Here is a 25,508-nt window from a genome sequence, read left to right on the forward strand (position 1 = left end):
TGAACTTTGTATTCTTTACTTTCAACTTCATGTCCAAAAAGTTACATAGTATCATAACAGTTAAAATGTGCTAAAGACCAGCGCTCTAAATCCCTAAAAGCTGCTTCAGACAAATACAGAACGTTTCAATGAGCGTAAAAAAACAAACCTGTATATGTATATTAATAAAAAGTGTAAAACACCTACACATTAAAAATCATTGAACGCCACCATTAATGAAAAAATAAAACAGGAAAATGTACAAAAGTCTGAGGGAACACAGGAGGAGGAAACTTCCAAACAAGCGGAGTGGATCTGGATGGGAGTTTAATCAAACATGTCGTCGTCATCTTCCTCGTTTTCAGAGTCGTGGTAGTACTTCACTTCCTTCCTGGCCCGGCCCGGCCGGTCACGGGACGCGGCTCGCTTGGTGCTCTGACTGTTGTCTTCGTCGTCTTCTTCCTCATCATCGGACGGAGGCTTCTGAGGCTTCTACACGGGGAAACATTTAGACTTTTAAAAAACGCGTAACAAGAACCTCTGTGTTTGCATGTGAAACCAGATATTTACACATCCTGAATAGAGAAAAAAAAACTTCTATTTTTACCGTCTGACATTATTCACATTAAACCTTTCCTGTTTTAGGTTAGAGAGGATTAATTAAATAATTTGTTTCCTGAATAATCCTGAGTTTAGATAAAATGACTCTTTACCAACTAGTCTATGCTATTAAACTAGTTGGTAAACCCCAGACGATGATGTCATGGCTTTGCAGGCCTCTGATAGGTTAATTGACGATATCTTAGTGAAGTGAGGGTATTCCTCCACAAGCCAGTATACCTCAAAAGGAAGAGACAGCTAACAGGGAGAGAACCGTGGACCTCCACCAGTCTGGTTCACTATTGGGTCCAATTTCCAGATACCTGCAGGTTCCACATTAACGTTCTCAAACAACTAGATGCAAGTACAAACAGGGGAACGCCTAGGCATCATACGGGTCTCAAAGGAGGCGGGTTCTGTGTCCCGGGTATGAACGGGTTCTGGTGTGAAGTGAGTGAATCAACTCCAGAACAAAGGTAAAGACCTTGTGGAGATGCAGCAGAAGCTGGTAAGAGTCATGGTCCACAGGGGAGCAGGTCCTGCACCAACATGGACTGAAGGTCCCCTCAGAGGTAGCCGGGCCGGCCGGACTCACTTTGGCTTTGCTTTACAGCCACCTGAGTCTGGAGCTGCTCCCTTAGAACCGACCAATCACAGGCGCCTGAGAAGCCCCCGGCCAAAACAAAGATGGCCGCTGCTACGGAGCATTCGTTTGCTTGTGCGCCTTTTTATGTTTAAACAGAACCGTTCACCGAAGTCCCCACTGGACCGCGGCTCGCCATGTAGAATTATAATGTGAAATGTTGACAGTGGAAGTCTGACTGTCCCTTTTTTACGTCTCGTCTGCAGTTCCTCTGATTGGTTTACTTTGCGCCCCAGAAAAAGCCCTCTATGGGAGCAGTTCCAGACTAACGTCAGCCGTATCAGAGAGAGGCAACATAAAAAGCCAGGAAACAAGACCTTCACCATGGGGGACAGGCCCTGTGCTGTGAGGGGACCTAACTATGAGTGTTTGACCATAACACCATCATCACATGTGGAGGATCAGGGGAGGTCTGCAGGCCTGAGAACACCATCGTGTTGCAGGGTAGGACTGGTGCACTCCACCAGGAGGCATGATGAAGAAAGAACGTTATGTAGAAATACTGACGTAACATCTAACGCCATTAGAGCTAGACAGAGAAACCAGGCTAAGAGTCTTTTTCTAAAGTCTATGTAGCGTCTGCCTGCCAGATATAACTGCCCCATCCTAACACAGGTGGCACTCACCTTGACTGCAGGTTTTGGAGCTTTTTTCATTGGACTGTACTCGTCTTCAGACCCAGAGTCCTTCCTCTTCCTCCCCCGAACTTTACCTGTAATCAGAACAAATGCTGACATAACCTCCCTGCCAGCAACGGGACCGTTCTACGTCCGTGTTAAAGGAAAGTACCTTTGAGAGCTGGTGCTGGCTTCTTGGAGCTGGTGTCACCGGTGTCTGAGTCAGAGTCCCAAATAGATTTATCTGGTTTCTTTGCTTTGGGTGCTGGTGGTTTCTTGGGTTTGGGAGCTGCATCAGACGGTTTCTTAGCTGCAGCTGGACATAGAAAGCAGGACAGAAAACACTGCAGGTCAGGCAGAGTGAAGATGGCTGGATCCTGGTTCACTGCTGCCAGGAGGCTGGGATGCTGCACCATAGCGCCCCTCACTGGCTGATCTCAGACATTACCTTTCTTTGCTGGTGATACTTTGTCAAATGCTGAGCTGCTTGAGTAGGTGGAGAACTTAGGAGCGGCGTCATCGTCACTGTCCGACCTGGAGCCGTCTGCAAAACAAAGACAGGATTGGGCTGCAGCGGTGTGTCAACACGTCCCTGCTGTATCAGGACATCGCTGTTGGATCCAACAGCCAATCACCACGCTGGAATCTGACAAAGAATCCTCCTTTCTGTCGATGACAGATCAGCCACCTGCTCTCTGCTTTTAATCACCTCATCTGGCTCTTTTTAAACTCCCAAAGAGACGTTTGCCCCTGACTCTCGGGGTCTGGATGCTCTAACCAAAGCCCCCCCCCCCCCCCGAGCTGAAAGCTGCTGATGAATCCATTCAGAGAGACTGATACTCACCACTATCATTGCTCTTTTCAGAGAAGGCCGACTTGGATGAGAAGATGCTGGGTTTGGCTTTCTTTTTAGCTACGGGTGCAGACCTTCATAGGAGACACCAAGCATCAATCAAACAGCACTAAGTGCCATCCAGCAACGGCGGCTCTCATTTCTAAGTCTTACACGGGTGGTTTGGGGGGTGGAGAGTAGGAATCTTCGTTGTTTTCCTCTTCGTCGTCCTCATTTTGGTCGCTGTCTCGGTCCTTGGTGTCTGAGAAACCAAAGTCATCTTTGACGGACCTCACCGGGGAGGAGGCCACGTCGTCGTCTCCGTTTTCCTCCTCGTCGGCTTCCTCCTCCTCTGAGAAGTCAAACGTGTATTTTGGCTTGGAAGCTGCAAGATGAAAGCAGAGTAAATGTCACGGCGCATTAGTGTAGCCAGGGATTCTGGTGCCTCCGCTCTGATTATCCTGATGTTGGTTGCATCGGGGTTGCATCAGTCGGCACCCGCAGACAGCTGGAGTAGACAAAAGCTAATTAGTTTGTTTTTGGCTGATGGCTCTTTCACTGAGAATTCAAATCAAAAGCTACAACCCAGGACTAATAGTTGGCCAACGTGGGCTGGAGGAGCAGCTCTGCTGTTTTAACACGACAGAATAGATGAAGCGCGGCTCTCAGTGGACGCTAGCAGCACAGCATCTGAAAGCAGCTCGCTGCCCCACCTGTCACTGTGCTTTACAGCGAGACACGCTGCCAACATATTCTCTGTATTCTATTGGGTCACAGACCAACACTAAGTAGCAGTAAAACGTGACGAGGAAGGAAAATGACCATCGGTATAAAAGTTGTTGGAGCTCCTATCCTGCAGCTTTTAGACTCAACATTCCCACAGCAGCAGTCAGTCATGCAGCGCTGCAGAGGCCAGGGAAGCAGCCATGCTGCTGATTCAGGCGTGTTGGAAGAGCGACGCGTCTAATAGCTGCAGGATAACGGCTGCCCACCACTGGAGACTGGCATCCTAGCTTTAATTAAAGGATGTGAATTTACTTTGGGTGAAGGGATCCACTATGTGCGTTTATGATGGAGCTGTTGTGTGAAAAAGCCTCTGGAAAGAAAGAAAAAAAAAAAAAAAAGAAAAAAAAAAAAAAAAAAAGAAAAAGCCTCTGAGCACCGTGTGGCTGCAGATAGCTGGTTAGACGTGTAAAGCTGAAGAGATAACTAACTGTTGGGTTTTACCTGATGCCCTCTGAGACTTGGTCTCTCTAGGAATGATGGGTTCGTTCTCCTCCAGGTCACTCTCTGACTTGGACTCGTCATCAGACCAGGGGTTTCTCTTCTTCACCTTCTTGACTGAAGCTCCTTTAGGAGCAGGAGGCTTCCTCACTCTGGGAGCTCCTGAAGCACAAAGGAGAGCGTTATCAGACGTGGCTCCACTTGTGCTGCAGGGTTTAAACGGCAGTAAAAGGTGTCTACCCACCCGGCTCTTTCTTCTCTTTCTTGACTCGTGGAGCTTTGGGTTTGCTTACTACAGAGTTTTCTCCAGTTGCTCCTTCACCATCATCATCAAACTCCAACTTTACAGCTGTGTCTGAGTCGCCCTGAGAAGAGAGCAGCCACTGAGCATCCTGCAGGTCTTCAGCTTTGGGTTCTTACCGATGCCCTCGGTCTAGTTACCTTCTTCTTTTTGGTCAGTTTCTTGGCTGCGTCAGATTTGATGGGCTGAGTCGGAGGATCCACTCTGCGGCCGAACGGCGAAGGCATGGTCTCCTCCAGGTTCAGCTTCTTCACTTTAGGTTTGCCTACCTTCCCCTTCACCAGCTTGATGGCCCTCCCCGCGTTCTGCTCCTCTCTCTCCTGGGTCTCGACATTCTGCGCAGTGAAAAACACAAACCTTTAAGAAACTAATTTATGTTGGGCTACCTAGAGTCATGGGGGCTTAACTTTCCAGATTTTGAGTTGTCCAATTTTTTAAAACCATGAATCCTTTTCCTCCAACTTCCCAGCTGGGTTCTACTCTGTGTTGTTCTATCACACCCAGTCCTCTACTGATGCACCCCCGCTCTGCCACTGAGCTGCTTCTCTTTGACAGAAGCATACAGGACATCGGCATCTCCATGTGGTTGTGCTTTTGGCGGATTCGGGTAAATATACGAGCGTGGCACTGCAGTGCATACGATAACGCAACCCCATTGTTTTTTTTCTGCCTGAGGCAAACATGCAGCACCTCACTGAACTAAAAATGATTGACATTCTCTTGAAATTAGTGAATTTATCCTTGATTTGAGCAGGCAAATAAGATGATCTGCCAATGAAATAACATTTTTGCACTTTTTTATTAGGAACAACTAATCTCCATCATCTTATTCCAAATGCAGTATAACTAATTATCTTTATTTAGGGGTCAAAACACTCATTCCATTGGCAGATAATCTTATTTAGCTGCTCATATCAAGGATAAATTCACTCATTTCAAGAATATTTTACTTAGTTTTAATTGCGTTTTTGCACTGCTCCAAGTGTGACAGCAGAGAGATGCTGTTGATTCCATTTCAGAGGAACAAGGATGGAGCATTGCACCAAGGTTCTGTGTAAAACAATTAGAGGAAACAAAACTTACATCGAGCTCTTCGATGAAGACAGAGAGGTCCTCCTTCCATAGATCCTCTGGGGATTTCCTCTGCAGGTCGTTGAGTTCGCCTCTCTGCACAAACAAACAGACAGTGGTGAGCCAGAGACATCTCCCGGTGTCTGCTTCTCCACGGACCAAAAGCTAGAGCTCACAGAACCATCTCAGCCACATCTACTCTGACAAACGAACACGGAAGAGCCGTCAGGAGATTCAAAACAACAGATACCTTCTGGTCCCTCTGCTTGAGCAGCTCGTCCACCTTCTCTTTAGTCAGGCACCACAGAGGCATGTTGAGAATGTAGTTGAAGTTTGGACCTGACGTGGAGCCGGAGTCCACGGAGCTGTCGCTGTCATTCCCGTCCAGAGCGTCTTCCTCCTGAGCCTGTCACAGAGGTCCCACATGGCGTCATGCAGCAGCACAATCTCAGCTAACATCTGTTTCAGCATCTGGCAGCACAACAGCTTGTAGAGAGGAACCTGTGGCCTACAGCTTGTGCTGTGGCCAGCCCTGCTGTACCTTTTCCTGAGCTTTGGACCAAGCCACCACTGGATCTGATTCAAAGCCTTTCTGCACCAACATGCGGATGAGTTCACGTTTAGATTTATTTTCTGTTGAAAACCGACAGAAGGAGAAATGTTAATGAACCTGAGGACTAGATGGTCTCCCTTCAGAAGCCCAGCCTCCACGCTGAACAGCTGAATGTGCTTATAAAGCGTCTGCGCGGCCCTCACCAATGGAAATCTTCCCTTCGATCTTCTCCAGCACAAAGCGAGCCTGGTTGGACAGCTTGGCGGCCTCGGCCCCCAGGCTCCCCAGTAACCAGTCTTTCCTCAGCTTGTAGTAGTGCAGACGCAGCTCAAAGAACTCCTTGAGGATGTCCTGGACTGAGTCGTACCTCTTTAGACAGCCCATGTGGTCAAACAGCACCTGCAAGTTCAGTTAGAGTGTTGGACACCACGCAGGATCTGCATTTTGACGCAGAAAATAGACGCAGGAAAATGCCCTGATGCTGTGCGTTACCATGGAGTTACAGGTGAGGCTGGACTGCAGCTTGAAGACCTTGTGGAGGCCGACGGCTTCGGCCTGAGCCAGCTTCTCCTCAGACATGCGGACCATGAACTTAACAGTGGCGTCTGTGTGATACTCCTTGTAATCAGAGATGAGCGCTGGAGTCTTGTCGGTTCCCTGGAGCATGGGTTCCAGCACAGACTCCTTATAGGCCTGCAGACACAAGGTTCAGTCCTGAACAGGGCACCCAAGCATCCAGCTTAGACTAAACACACAGCGGTCACCTAGCGTGACTATTGTCAGACCCTCACCACTGTGCTAGCCACGCATCAAACACATTTCCACGCCATCCCATCCCATCAGCAGAACAAAGCAGGGATCCTACCTGAGTCCACGTCCGCACAGGAAGCTCTGTGATCTCAATGGTGTTTTTGTCGATGACCGACACTTCTCCACTGACCAGGTACTGGTTGTGGCCCAGTTCATGGATCAACCCTTTGAAGTTTTTGTAACTGGGAAGCTGGGTTCACACACAGGTCAAAGAGACACAAGCATTACACGGGGAGCAGTTACCGCAGCAACAGAGTAACTAAAACATTGAGATGCGTTCAGGTCCAACATGCAGTCTGGAAATTCTGGCTTCACAAAGCAACACCGGGTATAAGACACACAATCTGTCGATGTGAAATAAGGATCTAAATGATGATGTCAGCTGCGTGTCTCCTGGGTTCAGAACTTATTTACTTTTGCTTTGCAAAGAAGTAGAAGATTTGGGGGAAATTTACAGTAAACTATAAAATACATAAATAAGAGCTGGCAGGCCCAACAGCCAAAGGAATATGTTCCTCATCACTCCTGACCTTCACAATAGGTGCATCTCTAGGCTTCACTTTTGGAGCTTGTGATCTAAGACATCCTGTTTTAGCTTAGGGCTGGACGATAATTCAATAACGATAAATATCAATCGATAGACGTGTGGTTCAATAGACAAAAAGGTCAATAAAAAAAAACATTCTAGCCTATCATGTAGGTTTATACTACAGTCATTACATCCTCCCAACCAATCACAATGCAGACCCTTCAGAGATCACGTGTTCTTTTTTTCTTCTTTTAAGACTTACAGTTTTGGTAAACAGTTGGATGAATAAAGGGTGGTGTTGAATGCATTTATTTAAAATAGGTCATTAAACAACAGCATAAAATGGTCAGAGCTGCACTTAAAATGTATGTTTTGAATTGTTTTGATAATTATCGCTAAATATCTCTATTTTATCAATATGCTTTTTTTTGCCCTATTTCAGCAACCCATGATCGCACTTGTGATATAATGAAAGGTTGAAAATAGAGTTTATGATTGATAAAATGATTAAATAGGGGTCACATTGAATAAGTATTATACCCCCAGCAGGACGTAAAACTGCTGACAGGTCATCACGAGCGTTTCTCTCAAACAAAGATGTGATTTTTACCATGGGTAAGGGGTCCTGGTGGTTAAGCATTCTGTTGATGTTGTTGACGATCTCCCTGGGGTCGTAGTTTGGGATCTTACAGGCCCAGCCTGTCCCAATGCCCTCCGCTCCGTTCACCAGCACCATTGGAATGATGGGAATGTACCACTCCGGCTCCACCTTCTGGTTGTCGTCATACAGGAACTTGAGCAGATTGAAATCCACGGCTGGGAACAGCAGCTTGGCGAGGGGACTATGGGGAAAGGGTCATGATGACGTCAGAAAAAAGTACACACACACACCTAGTCTCTCTCTGGACCTGGATAACACTGAGAACTACTCTGCTTATTAAATAAAATGTGGTGTGACAGAAATGTTCCTAAAGGAACTTAATCAGTCTGGGTTCTGTGGCTGACCGGAGAACCCTCTGTTAGTAGGAGTCTCTCTGAGACCTAAGGTTGCACTATAGCAGCAAATCAAATGATGCTGATCCGTCACAGCAGTGCTTCCAACCATCTCTCTTATTAGCATCCTGGGCAAAATCATCTGCGTCACCAGCGGACATCTACAGTGAGCAGATACGCTAAAATTCTAACACTGTTTCTGAAGTATTACAGCCAACAAATACTGCATTTCAGTCAGTCGTTCTAATATATTAATATAGTGCCATAATGATATATGTAATATAGTGGCATGATGATATATTTGCTGTATATTGTGCAGTTCTAAGCAAAAGCAAAACTGGTTAGGTCAACCAGAGCCACAGATTACCACAGATGATTGTTTCTAACTCTAACCTAGAAGGTTAAACCAGCCTTTGATGGACTAACAGGACCTCAAACAGATTCAACGCTTCCGTTCTCTTGCATTACCTGAGCATGGTGAAGATGTAACGGGGGCTAGCTGCATCTTTGCCTCCATTGATGCGAGTACCAAACTGACCCAGAGGCTGCAGGATGTTTACGTTGTTGCTCCCCACAAAGTTCTGGGCTAAGTTCACGATGGTCATCATGAGAGCTTGCTACAAGACAAACAGGAAGCAGCTGAGTTAATGAGCAGAAATACGGAGTATAAGCCAGCAGGAATGGGTCATTAAATGGAGTCCATCTGCGTGCAGCAGAACCAGCTGTTCTGTTTCTGACGTTCTTTAGGGAATAGAGAACCCCCAACATGGTTAGGACCAAAGAACACAGCAGACAGCTCAACAACAAAGTTGTGGAGACAATCAAAGCAGGGTTCGGGTTCTAAAACAAGATCTGCAGTGTGACGCACTTCAATGCCTCAGAGTTCCACATTTTAGGTCTTTATCAACAGCTCAACAAACTGACATTAAAATGACTTTTAGAAAGACGCTGATCCATTCAGAATCGTCCACTTCCACATCTGGATGCATTAAGAATGTATTTTATATGTATTTTAAACGGCAAGCCTACCAAGACAAAAGAGTCTGTGCAAGGAGAGCATTAATCAGAGGAGCAGCCAAGGGTCCCATGCTAACTCTGGAGGAGCTGCAGTGAGCCACTGCTCAGGTAAGAGGATCTTTCAGTTTAGTTTTCCAGAGGTGGATAAATCTGGCTTCAGAAAGTAGAAACCATGCCTGGTTCTCCTTCATCTGGTTCACTTAACGATTTTAGTCCCTATCAGTGCTGTGGAGCAGCAAACTTTTATTTTTCGTAGTTTGGCTGATCCTGTGACTCAGGTGCGACTCATCAATTTTAAATGGTAAATCATACTGACCAAGATGAATCAAGTAGTAAACATTACCGTCTATAGCCGCAAGAGGGCGCTCTAGGCTTGTCAAAACTATATGCTGCTCTTTTAAGTTGTGCAAGAGCACCTGAAACATGTTTCAGTCTGCATTCACGCAGCTGAGCGTTGCGTGGTGCAGCTTGAAGGACCCAGACTGAGACAGACCCCTGTTGTTGGGCTGTCTGTGAAGCTAACAGCAGCTAGCGCTAGCTTACAGGTCTGTTGTCCGGGCGGTTTACAACTTTGCTGATGCTGCATGTGAGCTTTATGTTGCTCTCAAACATCCGTATCATACAGTTAGCTTAGCACCGCTACGCTCACGGTCTAATTTCAGCGTAATTTTGACAACTTTCAATGTAACAGGCCGTTTCGTTAAATTGCGTTGATGAGAACCTTCCCGGTCGATGTTGGTGGCTTGTTATGCTAATTTACTGCATTCAACCTCGCAGGTATGCTTCATATTATTCAGCCCGTTGTCGATGCAGCTATGTAATTGAACCAGTTTCCTTACCAGATTAAATGTCAGTTTTTAGTCTTGGATTGTGTGAAATAAATTTATAAATAAGTGTGACTTATAGTCTGAAAGAAAATAGTAATCTCTGGGCTGGCTTTAACTTTCTGAACACGGATCCTCCCTCTGTTACATTTTCCCACTTTGAAACCCATGAAATGTCCTTTTACTTCATATTTGTACATTCCTTTGTGTGGGTCTGTGCCTTAAAATCCAAATCCAACACACTGACGTTTGTTGTGAGGAACAGAATAGTGAAGAATACTTTAGCAAGGCACTGCGTAATACTTCTAAGGGTGGACTGTACCTCTCCATGATGGTAGGCAGACATCTCAGCCACCGAGCCAGCCAGCTGGGCCACCTTCACTTCTCTCTTGTCGTTCCTCTTCAAGCAAGTAAACAGCACCTTCCTCTGACCCGGTTTCAAGCCTGAAAACACCCATCCGTGCAGATGAGCACACACGATCCAGTGTTGGCAGTATTAAACATTGTCGTAAAGCTCAGAGGCAGAACATATACAAACCATCGACCAAGGATGGGATGGATCTCTCGTTGTCTGAGTTGGAGAACAGAATCAGCTCTTTGTTGATGAAGTCATTGTATGAGAGATGTTTGGCCTGAGTTCCATAAAGGAATTGCTGAAATACAAAAGCAGCGTTAGGGCCAGTTTGTTTTTTTTCTTCAGAAAAGCAATTAATATATTTGCACTTTGATCAGACGTGAGGAAACCCCTCCAGATTAGCAGACACAGTTAGAGCCGGTAAGAAGGTACGGTTGGGTCCATATAGTGACTAGAACCTCCTCACACAGCAGCTGAGTGATGCTACAGACCTCTGGCAGGCCGTGCATCCTCCTCTGACGTCTGTCCTCCATGAAGTTGGTCAGCCACTCCTTCCTGTCGTCGGTCTTCTTCTTGCTGAAGGCCTGGACAAACAGTCACCTCCACAGGTTCAACCAGCTCATAGCCAAACACACGTCTTCAACCAGAACGAACGATCGCGTCAGGATACGGTAGAATTGTATAACCTGTCCTGAAATTTACCAGAGTGATGGCGGCGTCGTCCTCAGCACCGTTATATCTGAAGGTGATCCGATGCTTCTCCATGTCAGCAAAGTATTCCTTTGCCTCTTTGCTTGTACTTGTTCCCAAACCTGAAACATGGGTGGAGATTGAAATATAAAACCATTGATCAAACCAAGCTGGTGGCACAAGTAAGGGATTTTATACACAAATATGAAAGTAACAAACCTTTGTAGTACTTTATATGCCAGGTTTTAAAGTTCTCTGTTTGTTTCTTCCACTCTTCAAACTCTGGGAGGCTGTAGAAGGCCAGCTCCTGCTTGTTTTTAGTCGCCTGCAGAGCAAAGCTCATTTATTCACCTGTACAGATCTGTTAAGTACACAACGATATCTATGGCATACTTTTAGCTAAATCTAGCCGGTTTAATCAATAGGTGAACGTATCAGTGCTCGTTTGTGGCTGTGGCCACCTTACTTTCACAATAGGTGTGATGAATTGCTCCAGGAATGTGTGTTTCAGCAAGGAGGGCCAGTTGTGATGGAAGAAGTTGATGAGAAGACCTTTGATGTGGGAGCCATCTTGATCCTATGAAAAGACAGCGCGTGTTTTAACTAAACCTGGAGCAGTTGTTGAGTTTCCACCAGCAGAGAGAGAGTCTGTGAGGCGGCTCACCTGATCCGTCATGATCATGATCCTGCCGTAGCGCAGAGTCCTCAGGGACTCTGGGTCATCGTAGCTCTTCTTGTACTGCAACCCAACTATTTTGATGATGTTGTTTATCTCTGCATTTTCCATTATCTGTTACCAGAAAATAAACAAAGAACAGTCAGACGCACATAATGTCATTCCGATTCACCCTACTTACGCGGGTATTTTGATTTAATGGAAAAAAGAAAAATGTTGTTTTATTTAATTTTTACAACATCACAAAAAATCTATTTTATGTCCTACGTCATTTTTTGTGATGGGAAATCTAAACCAAGATTCTTCTCACACTCTGTTGGATGAAGTAAAGAACATTTAATTTTTCTTTTTCGCAATAAGATCTTATTCAGCTTTTGTCATTAAAAATGAAAATAAACATGGATAAGCCAGGCTTTACCGCCCTTAAAATGTTACTGTTACACCAAATGGAAGAAGTGGGACCTGAAAATACTCCATAGGTTCTATCCAGCTAACCACTACATACAGAGGTTTACCAATGTTTGAAAAAAAAAAAAGAGAGAAAATGATATGGCTTTGGTTGTTAGCCTTTGGTCTCTTATTGCCGCCACCCACTGGACTGAAGATGAAGTGCAGTTTTCTGCACAACATCCCCATTTGTGATTAGGCTGATTTAGATAAATGAGCCTCTGCAATGGTAATGCGCCTAGTTAAAACCGAAGGCTTTCATTTACCACGGGAAAACAAATCCCAGGGCTTTCAATGGAAAGGGGGCTATTTAGAACAAGGGACGTTGGTTCTTGGAAAACAGCCCTTTGGAAATGCATTTCAACCACACAGCTTAGTGAATGTCTGTGGTTTTACTCTAGTGCCTCTAGTGGCACAACAAAGTATTACAATAACAAAGAAAAATGGAGCCTTGATTGATTTTCACTTGCCTTTGAAGGCTTCCGTAGAAATGCTTCCCATGGAACATCAGATTTTACCGCCCTCTGGCAGTGGTACTCAGTTTTCCTGTTTCTTTTCTACATTTCTGTGCAGGATGTTTTAAGACCCTTAAGATAATCTGAAACAAATCTATTCATCATTCCAAGAGTCAAAACAAAACTTGAAGAAGCAGCCTTTGGTTTTTATGCTCCAAAAATCTAGGATAAGCTTCCTGTACACTGTAAGACTGCTCTCCCCTTTAATACAAGGTTAAACGTGTTCTATATGCCACTTCTAATTCTTAGTAAAAATGTATTTCATGTTTTTTAAATTTGATTTTATTCAATTCTAGCACTTTCAGTTACCTTTGGATGAAATGCGCTATATAAAGTTGCACTGCCAAGGATTGTTTTTTGGTTAATGGCTACCACTCAAAAGAGCAAGGACCAATTTTAAAAACAAAGAACCAAGTCCAAAAATGTATGCAAAGGTTTAACTTGACCACTATAAACACATACATTTTGTTTTTAACGCCAATAACTTAGAAATATTTCACTCAAATCCAGAACTGAACAATAGTCAGGTTGCCTCCGTTTAAAGTCTTTTTGCTGTTGCGATGACTCGGATGACTGAGAATTTGCACAGACACCTTCTCTGCATTTGATTTTCCAAATGTAACTATTGGGCCCCACCTGTTTGTGAGTTGCTTCTCGCACATTCAGGATCTTGCCTCTCAGTGGGAACACGCCGTAGCGATCCCGACCGATGACTCCCAGACCGGACACAGCCAGAGACTTGGCTGAGTCTCCCTCGGTGAGGATCAGAGTGCATTCAGAGGAGTGTTTGCCACCTGAAATGATACACAAAGACCAATTATTCTGAATAAAACCTGATGTTTAATAACTGGTTTAGTGTAAAAGGGTCTGTTCTCTAGTCAGTGCTCCAGATTTGGGATTTGGTGTGGAAAGAAAACCCTGAAGTCATGCATCTGGTCGGGAAAAAGTTGACGCCTGATGGTTCTACAGATCCCACCTGCATCATTGGCGTCATCCAGCTTGGGGATGCCTTTGATCTTGCTGTACTTCACAGATGAACACTTCTTGTTCAGCTGGGTCTGAGCTTTGAACTTGACCCAGTTCAGTATGCTCTCCACAATCCCACAGTTGGTGGCCTGTGGGTGACAAAGACGAGTCGTTTGGAATGCCAATCAATGAATAAAAACGTGCAGAACGGAAACAAAGTCAAGCTGTCCTTACAGCTCTGATAAACTTGTCCGACAGAAGACATTTGGAGCCAAAGTTCTTGGTCTGCAGAGTCATGTTCTCCTTGGTCTGAGAGTCGAAGGTTGGATTCTCAATCAGAGCATTCACAAAGACCCAGATGTGGTTCTTCACCTGAGGCCCAAATAAGAAAGAAGGTTAAAGTGTTTCAAAGGCACATCTGTGGTCCTCCGTTACCTAAACTGTTTGTGTGGCCACCTGGAAGGGTTTGACTGACACGCCAGCCTTGTTCTTCTTCTTCACCACTTCAATAAGCTTTGCCACAATCTGCTCCACTACATAGTCAATGTGCCTGCCGCCCTGAAACACACACACACACACACACACACACACAGCTTCTCTGTTAATCCATCTTTTTAAAACTTTTTCATCCTTTTCAATCTGATCTTTACAAACCTTTGTTGTGGCGATGCTGTTTACAAAGCTGATCTGCTGGAAGCCTTTCTCACTCATGGTGAGGCAAACCTCCCATCGATCATTCACAGTTTCATTGATCACCTTCAAGGCGACGCCCGTCTCATCCAGTTTGTCTTTTACATACAAATCCACGTAGCTGCGGAAGCCATTAATCTTCAATAAAGGGGAGAAGAGAAAATACAAAATGATGGAAATTCTGCTTAGCCATTAGTTGGAGAACATGATTCCCGTTTTTAAGTCATTCTTCTCAGGATGACATTGTAAACATGTATAGTCAGCTAAACAGGAAAACATGCAACTAACTACACATAAAAGTATCAATTGTTTCTGAAATGATGATCTGCATACACACACACACAACCTATATTTAGAGGTAGAGACACTTACAGGTAACTTTTTGCCATTCAGCGAGACTTTAACTCCTCGACAGGAGCCAGCTACATCATATGCTCTGCGGGTTAGAAGTGCTACGATATCTTTGTCCAGTTTCTCCATCTTGAACTTGGCGAGATCTGGCTGGAACGTCACACAGGTGAAGTCGTCCCCGTCAAAGAATTTGATCTTGGGCTCAGATGTCTTGGTCATGTTGTTCTGCCATGTCTGAGAAGGGTCACACACACACACACACACACACACAGTAAGAAACCTGGTGTTTCTGCAAACACCGTTGATGCCCAGCATGTTAAAACTGTGCATGTATCAATGTGCAGCGTGACCCACAGACTCTGGATGGGAAAACACCCGGTGACACCCACACCCGTGCTGCTGCCATCCTTTAACGGTGCATTCTGACATGTAGTCTTACCTGAGGACTGGCAGCAAACCGCAAGCCTACAGAAACAGCAGTTACTTCACTCACAAAGCAAAAAACACACTGGGGAAGATTTTGTGTCAAAATGTGCAACAATTAAAGCTGGAATCGAATGTGGCCTTTGAGACTAAACTGCCTCATAACGACAGCAGACGAACCCAAAAGTGTTAAAACTCCTGTGAAAGGATTCATGGGCCGTAGAGGCAGACAGCATCTTTATCTGATCTCTGATCTCCGACTAGGATTACGATCAACTAAAGAAATGATCTATTAATACTATTAATATCTGTTAAGTCCTGGAACATAATTAAAATCACTTCCAACTAGAGCTGCACGATGTCGGGAAAAAATGTAATTGTGATACTATAGTAGAACATTGTGATATAATATTAATTATGATTAACCCTCATTTTCAAACACTGGTCCCCAACGTTGATTCAGAGCTCTAGCATCTCAGCAGCTAAGGAATCCTCCTGTGTGGCCATTAAGGAAAGAGACGGCTCATTAGCCGGCTAAATGGTTTATAGATCTGCAGAGCGTGAATGTCTGACACTTCAAATGTTCTTACATACTGCATCCAAGCAGTTGTTTGTGCTTGCGACATCGCCCACAGGGATATTCCCAGAACAATTAGGATTCAATATTTAGTGCAACTCCACTTCTGACTCAGAGGACATTTGTATTAATTTAGAGATAGTTGATGATTAAAGTCTGTGAGATGTGTCTGGTAACAGCACCCCACAGAACTTCTACTCCATTTAAACTTTAAACCAGCCAATAAGCAACATTCCTGGACAGTTGTGATTACTTTTATCTGTATCTCAGAACAACTGAAAAAATAAAAAACAAAGTTAAATTCCCTTGAGAAGGCTTCAGTGAGAGAGCTTCTCCTTGTTTATGTGGACAGGTGCTCAGGTTGACATCCAAACTTCCTTTAATGAGATGTTCTTTACTAAGGTTTGCTGATTTTATCAAGGGATCTGACATTTAACATGGATGACTGGGTTTAAATGTTTGCAAACAAACATACAGAACTCCTCATGTTTCATTAAAAGTGGACAGAAAATATGACCGACAGAGGAGGAGATGACTACGACTAAATGCTGGGGATATTTAGCCAGAAAAAGGTTTAGCATCCTCCCACACTGATCTCCACCTTTAGCTCAGAGTGAATCCACAAAGCCCCGCCTACCTAGCAGGAAATATTTGGGAGTCCATCTTTGTCTAGTTTTGCTTGATTTGGTTCCGATTTCTGCAGTGGAAACACAGAGGTGAGGAAAAACTACCCGAGAAAACAACCCTAGTTCCTGAAAAGGTTCCAGCAGTTTCATTAACCTTCGCACCGCAAAGCCGGTTCACCGCACCCACCCACGGCTACCCCTGTGGGTGGGGGTCTAAGGGGGTTTAAGAGCTTCTTTGAAAGCTTCACTCCTCTAAATCTTTGCTTTTGTTTCATTACCAGAACTCTTATCCATTGCACCTCCTCTCCTCCAGGGGTACTGACATGAAGAACCAGCTCACCTGTTTGAAACTGTGTCTGTACTCTTTGCAGGCAGTTTCCACTGTGAACTTGGTACTGAAGATGTTGCAGAGTTTCGCGCCGTAGCCGTTTCTTCCACCTAGACACAAATCAACAGTCAGCAGGGGTCCACTGAACTAAGCATGGCTCAGCTGACACTGTACTGTGCAATATCTCCTCTGGTATTTATTTTTACTTAGATTTTTGCCGTTTCCGATACAACTTGTCTTCTGTTGCTTTAGATTAGCTTGTTTTTTCCCCACCACTATAAAATAGGTGTAACTCTGTCTGTGCCTTTGGCATTGTATTTCCCCATTGTGGGACAATAAAGGAATTTCTTCCACCTCTTCTTCTACTACTATGTACAAAAATCCAGTATCACATGTAATAAGTCAGAAAAACATAGTTGGACAATAAGATATAGCAAAACATTCGACTCAATGACACTTTCGCTTTAAATCAATTCAAAACAGAACACCTCAAGTCTCAACATGTAGATCAATAATTACAATACTGATCCAATACTACAATAATATTAATAAAACAAATCACATTATACAACTGAATGACCAGTAGCTTTAAAGTGCAGTAAAATAACATTTTAAATCATGGTGCATTTTATCAATATTACAAGGCCTACATTAGCGCTGTAACTGCATCCTATTTATCTCACTCATTAGTTAAGTTCAAAAGTTCAAAAACAGTCCATTAAAATTGGTAGCATATAAGATTGTATCGTTGCAGACAGAGTGCCCATGTTATACTTGATCAGTCCATTTTTATGTGAACTGATTCTTACATTTAACAAACTGTTTATACCAAGTTAGCATCTTGGCTGTTTTTGATGTATTCGTAGACATCTGAAGGAATGAAGTAAGGGGGTTGTTTAAAGCTAGGAGTGAACTGGAACTAGCCTGTCTAGACTGATCCTTTACTAAGTCTTTTGATGAGCTGCTTTTACCTGTGACCTTCTTTTCTTCATCATCATAGTTGCTGGAGGTGAGCAGGTGGCCAAAGATCAGTGCTGGAACGTACATCTTCTCATCCTTATGCTCTACCACAGGGATCCCTTTACCATTGTTCCACACGCTGATGGTGTTAGATTCCCTGGAAAGAGCAGAAAAAAAAAAAAAAAAAATCAAATAATTGAGTCCCAAGGCTGATTTACCGTATTTTTCGGACTATAAGCTACACTGGATTATAAGGCACACAGTGAACGCATCTTCCCCGCCCCGTGGGCCATGCAGTTCAGACAAAACAAACCAACCCCCAGGAAGAGATTCCATGCGTAACAAAATCAGAGACGTCCCCTGATTTCATTAGAAAAATACAATTTGGTCATCTTAAGGGGGAAATACACTGGCCGCGCCACGCAAGCGGTGTGGCTTACGGTCGTTCTTTTAAATGTTTAAATTTACGCCAGACGCTGCATAGTACGCTTCACAGTTGCGTGATTCTACGGAGAGAACTTTCGTCATGTGTAAGTAATTAAAAAAAGACTAATTACCAGTAATATATCCTATGTTTTGATCACCTAAAAGTCTGTGTCTTGACCATTTCTGAACAGAAATCACATATTTTAGTTTGTTAGCTTGTCAGAACTACATCATCCATGGCGCTTAATTTTTGCCGACTCTTATTTTGGGATACTTCCGGAAGTGAACTTTGACACAGGATGTTGTTTTGCCAAACAGGAGCATATGCGTGTATGAAATTAGAACTCCAATCTAATTCAGCAGTTGCGTAGCGTAAATATGTGCATATTATGCTTCTAGTGTAAATTTATTGACTGATTAAAATGAAAAGCTAACCTAAGCGTAAGACGCGTGTATGCTGCTTTGGTGCACTTAAGCACCGCAGCACATCCGGTGTGTTTCCTCCTTAACACAGCTCTCTCCTGAGAGGGAGAGCTACCCGTCTCTGTTAGGAGGACAGAGCGTACTCTGGGCGCAGGATGCCTTACATAAAAGCATTACTAGTTTTGACATTACAGTCAGGCAGTCTTGTAGACAGCTCAGGGGTCTGATCAGGTAGTGACACAGTGTACCGTAATGCTCAGAATATCCAATGAGCGGAGTGTCTTCGCTGCATACAAAAAGTCGTACTTTCACATTTGAACAGATTTTTGAGCGTATTGTACCACATAAAATCGGTCCATGAGCACAAATTTAATCATATATAAGGTGCACCATACATTTTTGAAAAAATTTAAAAAGGATTTTAAGTGTGCCTTATAGTCCAAAAAACACGGTACACAAGCAATGATACATTGAAGGGTTTTGCTTTTCATGATGATAATCTGGAACTGCTACCATAACCAACAGAGTTGTGAAAACAGTTAAAGTTGTGTTTCAGTCTGACCTACAGTGGTCAAAGGCCAACGTGGGGCCCAGAGGAAGGACACTAGAATGGCAAATTATAATCTGGGTTAAAGCTAATGAAATATGAGATAGACTTAGAATGTCAGATCTTATGTCAGTGTTTTTTTCATGGGTAAAGGTAGAAAAAGCAGCATGGAAGAATAAAAACAAAACATTTCAGTCTCCATCCCTACGGTCAGCTTGTGGCTGCAGGACGAATGTGGACAGATGAGTAATTAGGGATCAGATCTTTTTATCACTCCATTTCATTATGAATCTGAGTATAGATTTGAATACTATAAGTAATAGTTAGAAGTAATATGTTAGAGCGGTGCCAGACTGGCTAAATATCATTTAAGGATTTTGTCATTCCTTTCTGTATAAATGTATAAAAATTCATGTGTGCTGAGACACAGGGGAGAATATGATCCAGGTGTGCACAGCCACCATGCAGGTCTGTCTCTAAGTAACCACATCAGCAGCAGAGAACAGGGTGAGATAGGATTAATAAGATCATACAGCTAGCAGCTGAAGAAACAAAGAGATGTAGAAAGAGTCAGATGAGGATACACCTGGCAGGCTGCGCAGTGACAGTTATTACTGTTATTACTGGCGGGCCGGGCCATCACAGCTGACTGACAGATGTCACGACCCCGAGAAGCAAGATTGTTTTCCTTTAACAAAGAGCTCTGCCCAAACATCCCCCATGTTCCCACGCTCATGTCCACAAAGTATTAAGACATGAAGTAATGCCTATACTCACGGGTCAATGGTGACCTTGATGGAAGTCATGTTCTTGTCCCTCTGTTTGTTGTCTGCTGCATTGACTGTCAGAGGGAAAAAAATAAAACATGCATTTAGCGTCTCAGAGGGCTGAGAACAACGAGACACATAAACTGTTTCAGACCCAAACGTCACAAGTTGATGCATTCATGCACAAATCTATGCGTTCAGTAACAGATTAATATAACATTTCTTATTTAAGTCCTGTGTAGGGCTGCACAGTATAAAGAAAAGATGACCTCATCACAATGTCAGTGTGTGTAAAATAAATATAGCAAAGGAGTGTGAGGCAATATTTGTTGGCTCCTACGTTCTAAATATCATGAATCCACGAAGGACAACAAGTAGAGTCAGCCTTCAGGATGAGGAATGACTGCAGCAGATGCCTACACCAGACACAGGGCTGGTACCCAAGATACTTCGTGATGACAGGAGGAAGAGTAAAACAGGCATTTATTGCGTCTGGCGCTCCCTTGTTCATTACTAATATCCTGACAACTAGAGTGTCTAATCTACCGCAGCCTAGGGCTCCCAGCTAGTTAAAGCTAAAGATTCCCCGTCTCTGCTGTCCATGAGCAGAAAGTGACAAATCATGGGACAATAAGCACATTAGCTTCCACCTCTCCCTCACATCGGGGTGCTGATCTTCAATGGGATTCAACTACAACACCAGGACATTTTCCCCAGAACCTTTATTTACCGGACCTCTTTTTTCTGCGGTGTGGGGTCAATAACGGGACCAACGGTGCTGAGGGGCAGCGGCCCCCACTGCAGCAGGGTCAGCCGCGGCCGACAACGGGAGAGAGCTTCTCAAAGAGGGAACAATACAGATGTGTCACAGCGACTGCTCTTTGCTTCTGATAACGTTCCAGCCATGATTCTAAGATCATGGTTTGAAACTCAGTCTGTGACTCCGGGTCCCTGAGCAAGACTCTTGACCACAGATTGCTGGCTGTGCTCCCCTCAGTGCTGGCTAAGGGATGGGTTGACTGCAGAGACACATTTGCCCTCTGTGGGACTAGAAAGGGAAATATTTATTCATTTTATTTCTAATGTGGTTCCAAATAACAATGGAGGGAGAGAAACTGGTCGGTTTCATTGCTTCACTGTACACGAGTCAACCAAGCCGTCAGCATTTTCCTGCGTACTGCAGCAGAACGGAGCGCTGCGTTGGTCTGAAATGCACACCTGGGAAGCGGATTTCGACAGAGGAGCTCAAACCGACAGATAATTATTGGCCGTTTTATGTCTGTGACGCTAATAGCTACACCGATAGTGTTAGCTAATGTTGCCCAAAGGTTTTGCTCCTTCACTGTGGCAGATCCAGGAGGTTGACAGGTGCTAGCGCTACAAGCTAATGCTGCTAAGGAATAGCTACCCGTCCGTCACGATGGAATACACAACCTATACACTAAAACCCCTTTAATACGACTAACATTATTAATAATGCTGATATAACTTCATTGCTGCCAGCTGTAAACTTTGTGACTTACCCTCAGCTTCTAGTAACAGTTTTTGCATATTTTTAACAAAACCATGATAATATGAATAACCATGATGAAACTGTACTCATCAGGCCAGATGTTCACGTGGTCACATGCCTAGTCTGTATTCAGGCACACACAGATGAGCTCAAATAGAACAAATACCGTCAACATCTATTCTCTCATTCCTATTGCTGAGCCGTGCAAATAAATGACGATACAACTACTGGCAAGTAAAAATAAACACAGACTACTTCAATTTGGGAGGATAACTCTAAACAACAAAGAAAAATCTCAGATTCACCTACCAAGAATTTCATCAAAGATCTTGTAGAGTCCAGGAACGTAGGTGATTTCCCTCTGGTTCATGCCAACATCTTCATCGAAGACCCACATTTGCTGAAAGAGTTCAAAGATCAGAATATGAAACAGCAAACAGGAAGACCGAACGTAGACCCTCCAAAACATCCAATTCCTCTGGCAGTAGCCCTGACTTTGGAGTCACATACATTTTGGACATTGGCCAGAAATATTCATCCTTCAGGGCGATGGGTTCACTAGTTGCTCCAAAGCATGGCTGAGATAATCTACTGTGCTCAGATCAAGCGACTGTGGAAGTCAGTCTGAAGGTTCTATGCGAGTTCTGGACTCCATTATAAGTCCAGGGTTCCCCCACTGAGTTATAAGCCTGGCAGGCCCTGCCATCCTTTGTTCATTTATTTTAAATAAGTATTTTATACAACAGTAACACAGTGATACCAAAGATGGAATACAGTAGGGAGCCTTGTCAACATAACCCATGCCTCCGTGTTTGAGAGCAACATAAAAAGGTCATTTAGCTCCTGTATCAGTTTAGCCGTAAACCTCTCAGACAACATAAGCTAACGCTAGCTGTTCTTAGCTCGGCGGACACGGACAGCCCAATAACAGGTCTGAGGTCCGCCTTAGAGCTGCGCAGTGCTGCAACACGCAACACTCCACGCAACCCATCGCTACAACCACCGCCAGGATTAGTCGGCTTTCTGGGGAAAACCCTGAAGTTGTGATCGTTTTAGGTGAACTAACACGATTGGTCATTTTTACTTGGTCACCAAGCTAAAACTGACCAATGGGCCCGAGACATTAGTCTCTGCAGCGCTGCAGTAACACCAACATTTGTTCACAGAACCATCACAGAACCTTTTGTGTACTTTGCTAGTTTTCGATATGCCAGCATGACATGTAGCTTGCCTTAAAAACGCCTCCTCGATAGTCATTAATTCAGTCTGCCCCCTTTTGAAAGTCAGAAATATTTTGACAAATGAAGAGGGGGGGGGGGTTCTTTGGGAACGACTAGTTGTTCTGGTGAACTACGAGATAATGCTTTAACTTTGAGGAGGAGAGCAATTCCACACCGCGCTTACAGTACTGCCCTTTTTCAGCATTTTCTCTGGGCACTGATTGGTTTAGAGGCGGTGACTGGCATGACCCTGACAGCCAATAACAGCAGTGCATCTGCATCCTGAGGTTACCTGAGTGAGCGGCTCTAGTGAACCGACGTATGTGTCTGGACGCAGAAGGATGTGCTCTAGAGGAGTCTTCTTCTGGTACACCCGCTCCACTGACAGCTTGGAGCCCGCCTTGTCTTTCTTTCCTCCTTCCATTTTTCCAATGTCACCTCTCCCGTTAGAAGCGTCCTGTTAAAGACAGCGGCCGTCGTCATCAGTAAACAAAGTATAAACCGCATATACTGTAGTTTGAAAACAGACGAACAAGCTAGAATAGGGGTAGAGAATACGTTTGCTAAGCATCTACAGGAAACCCAGGTGATCACCAATGAAATAAGTGGCGCCGTTATTAGCACTACTTCCTTGGGTTAAGATCTCAAACACAGTCTTTCTGTGTGGAGTTTGCAGGCTCTCCTTTGCATTTGAGGGTTCTCCCTGGGTACTCCAGCTTCCTCCCAATGCCACAGTAAGAAAAACATGCATGTTATTTTAAATGATCTCTCTAGAGAGGTGTTAGCCTAGTGGGTAGAGCAGTGTGCTTGCGCTCTGCGAAGGTTGCAAGTACCCGGTTCGATCCCCACTGCCTGCACTCTGGGGTCCCTGAGCAAGACCCTTAATCCCAGATTGCTCCCCAGGCGCCCTACAGTGGCAGCCCACTGCTCCCCAAGATGCAGAAGTGAATTTCTCCATTGTGAGATCAAAAAGTTCAATTATTATCATTATCAAAACTGCCCTAAGGAGTGAGTGTGTGTGGATCTGTTGCTCTGGGTATCTCCCACCTCCTGTTCAAGAAAAGTCTCCTCTGGAGTCATTTAATAATAATTATAAAACTAGACTATTCATAAGGTACAGGGAAGAAGAGCATTAATGCAAATATGTGGCATGGTTATAATGCGACCCACTTTCTTATTTTGGCTTCTGTACTATTATTATTATCATTAATAATAATAATAATAAATATATTATAACATATTATTATATCACTAAGATAACATAAATATATAATATAGCACATTTAAGAAGTTTACCAATTAAATCTGATGTATTATATTTGGTTGTTACTACAACTGTTACTATTTTAGTTTTTTTAGGTCAGTTTTTGTTATTATTGTCATTCTACAAATTAGCAATGAGGGTCATGCTTAGGTAAACTTGCTTTTCTCATGTTATGAGAGTTAGTTCATAATCATTCTGCCCAGAAATGTCACATGCATATGAATACAACAGGGCTATGCATTATACATCAGTGATAACTGAGTTAGACAATAATATATTTAATCAAATATAGATAAGGGGTAGAGTTAAATGTTTTTTTTCCACTTCTTTCTAATCCTTTTCAAACAGAAAAGCAGCAGCAAACTCATTTACATTCTCTGTTATGTATCTACACACATTTTCCTTATTTTTCTCCTCTTCTCCCTTCTTGCTCTATTGGTCATTTGTTTTTGTTTTTACGTGTTTGAAATAAACAAAATTATATACAAAAGTGCAACTATAATTGCAGATCTAATGCTGGATCCCATCTAAGGTGAATACATTGGCAACGACAGCCTTGACATCCATCCATTTTCTAAAATTGCCAATCCCTGAATTGGGCGAGGGGCAGGTTACACCCTGGACAGTCCATCACAGGGACACATGAGACAATCAAATAGGCACCCACTCATAAGGACAATTTAGAGCCACATACAGGGAGTTTTTTGGACTGCAGGAGGATACCGGGGTACCCGGAGAGAACCCATGGATGCATAAGTAAACAATGCAGAAAGAAACCAGGCCGGGTTTGAACCCTGGACCTTCTTGCTGCAAGGCAACATCCTCTAGACAATTGGCTTATGTTTGTGGTTAGGTTGTAAAATAAAAAAATAAAATAAAAATCAGGGTATTTAATCCTACTCGGCTCCGGCCTCTGGGGTCCGGGTCAGACCTTTAAACGGAGCCAGAAGCCGGCTGGGTCAAGTGGGAGACCCCTACGGACCGGCCGGGACGTTTAAATGCTCAACGGAGGCTGACCCAGCCTTGGGTTCAGCTAAAACTTCAAAGCACAAAAGCACAAAACATCTGTGAAAAAAGATCCCATTGCGTGTTGGCTGTGTCCTGAACTAACTTACCACCCAAGCCAGCCCCCCGTTTCCAGCGGCGCCGTTGGACATCTTCCTTTGTGATCCTTAATTTGTGATGCAGCTCGCAAAATGTCTTCAGCTCCAGTCAAAATAAAAGCCCGTCAACTTTACATGCTAAAAGACACAAAAACGTGTTTATCGCCCATACTCTTTCCTTCTGCGGCTGGAACACAATCCCGGGAATGAATCCAAACAAGCAATGGAGGCCAGCGTTTCGCAGCTATTGTTAAAATCGACCAGCGGTGGCACCGTAGGCCTAAACTTTCAACAAAGATGCTAACCGGGCTCAGGGCTCAATATTAAATACTGTACAAAACAAACGAGTTAAATAGCTATGAAATTTCACAAACACGCGATATGTAGTAAAATATTAATTTAACTAAAAGCCTCTGGAAAACAGTTCTTGAAATATTGTTTTCATTTAATAATAAAAGCGCAGCTAACACAGCGCCCGATGTCCGGCTACGCCATCTGCAACACAGACGGCAAATCGTCTTGCAGGGAAACTGACCAATCAAATTCTCGCTTTTCAAAGGCACCGGTGTTCTGACCAATAGAAACCGTTTGCCCGTGGTGACTGTTGCTCCTTTTTGTTAACACAAGATGGCGACAAAAGGGACAACT

The 25,508-nt window shown here is 43.9% G+C and overlaps 1 protein-coding gene across 2 annotated transcripts; it reads right to left on the reverse strand.

Annotated features, from left to right (window-relative positions):
• Nucleotides 1-25,380, reverse strand: top2b (DNA topoisomerase II beta). 2 transcript variants are annotated; one of them, XM_012879125.3, is made up of 36 exons: nucleotides 24,873-24,914; nucleotides 22,786-22,950; nucleotides 21,583-21,673; nucleotides 19,771-19,834; nucleotides 17,609-17,754; nucleotides 16,650-16,747; nucleotides 14,705-14,917; nucleotides 14,297-14,470; nucleotides 14,099-14,200; nucleotides 13,877-14,014; nucleotides 13,653-13,791; nucleotides 13,313-13,470; nucleotides 11,703-11,828; nucleotides 11,505-11,615; nucleotides 11,258-11,363; nucleotides 11,051-11,160; nucleotides 10,840-10,932; nucleotides 10,532-10,646; nucleotides 10,316-10,437; nucleotides 8,621-8,769; nucleotides 7,770-8,001; nucleotides 6,686-6,820; nucleotides 6,313-6,513; nucleotides 6,024-6,219; nucleotides 5,809-5,900; nucleotides 5,518-5,673; nucleotides 5,280-5,363; nucleotides 4,337-4,531; nucleotides 4,140-4,260; nucleotides 3,899-4,057; nucleotides 2,846-3,056; nucleotides 2,684-2,766; nucleotides 2,288-2,383; nucleotides 2,012-2,155; nucleotides 1,849-1,934; nucleotides 307-471 (listed from the first exon to the last, which is right to left on the reverse strand). In XM_012879125.3, the coding sequence occupies exons 1-36, from the start codon at nucleotides 24,912-24,914 to the stop codon at nucleotides 307-309; spliced, it is 4,818 nt and encodes a 1,605-aa protein (XP_012734579.2). The 2 variants fall into 2 exon arrangements, with proteins under 2 accessions (XP_036001491.1, XP_012734579.2); XM_036145598.1 differs by having other exon boundaries at nucleotides 1-471; nucleotides 14,099-14,470; nucleotides 24,873-25,380.
• Between the last annotated feature and the right edge of the window lie 128 nt (nucleotides 25,381-25,508).

Source organism: Fundulus heteroclitus, chromosome 13, assembly GCF_011125445.2.
Source record: "Fundulus heteroclitus isolate FHET01 chromosome 13, MU-UCD_Fhet_4.1, whole genome shotgun sequence".
NCBI lineage: Eukaryota > Metazoa > Chordata > Actinopteri > Cyprinodontiformes > Fundulidae > Fundulus > Fundulus heteroclitus.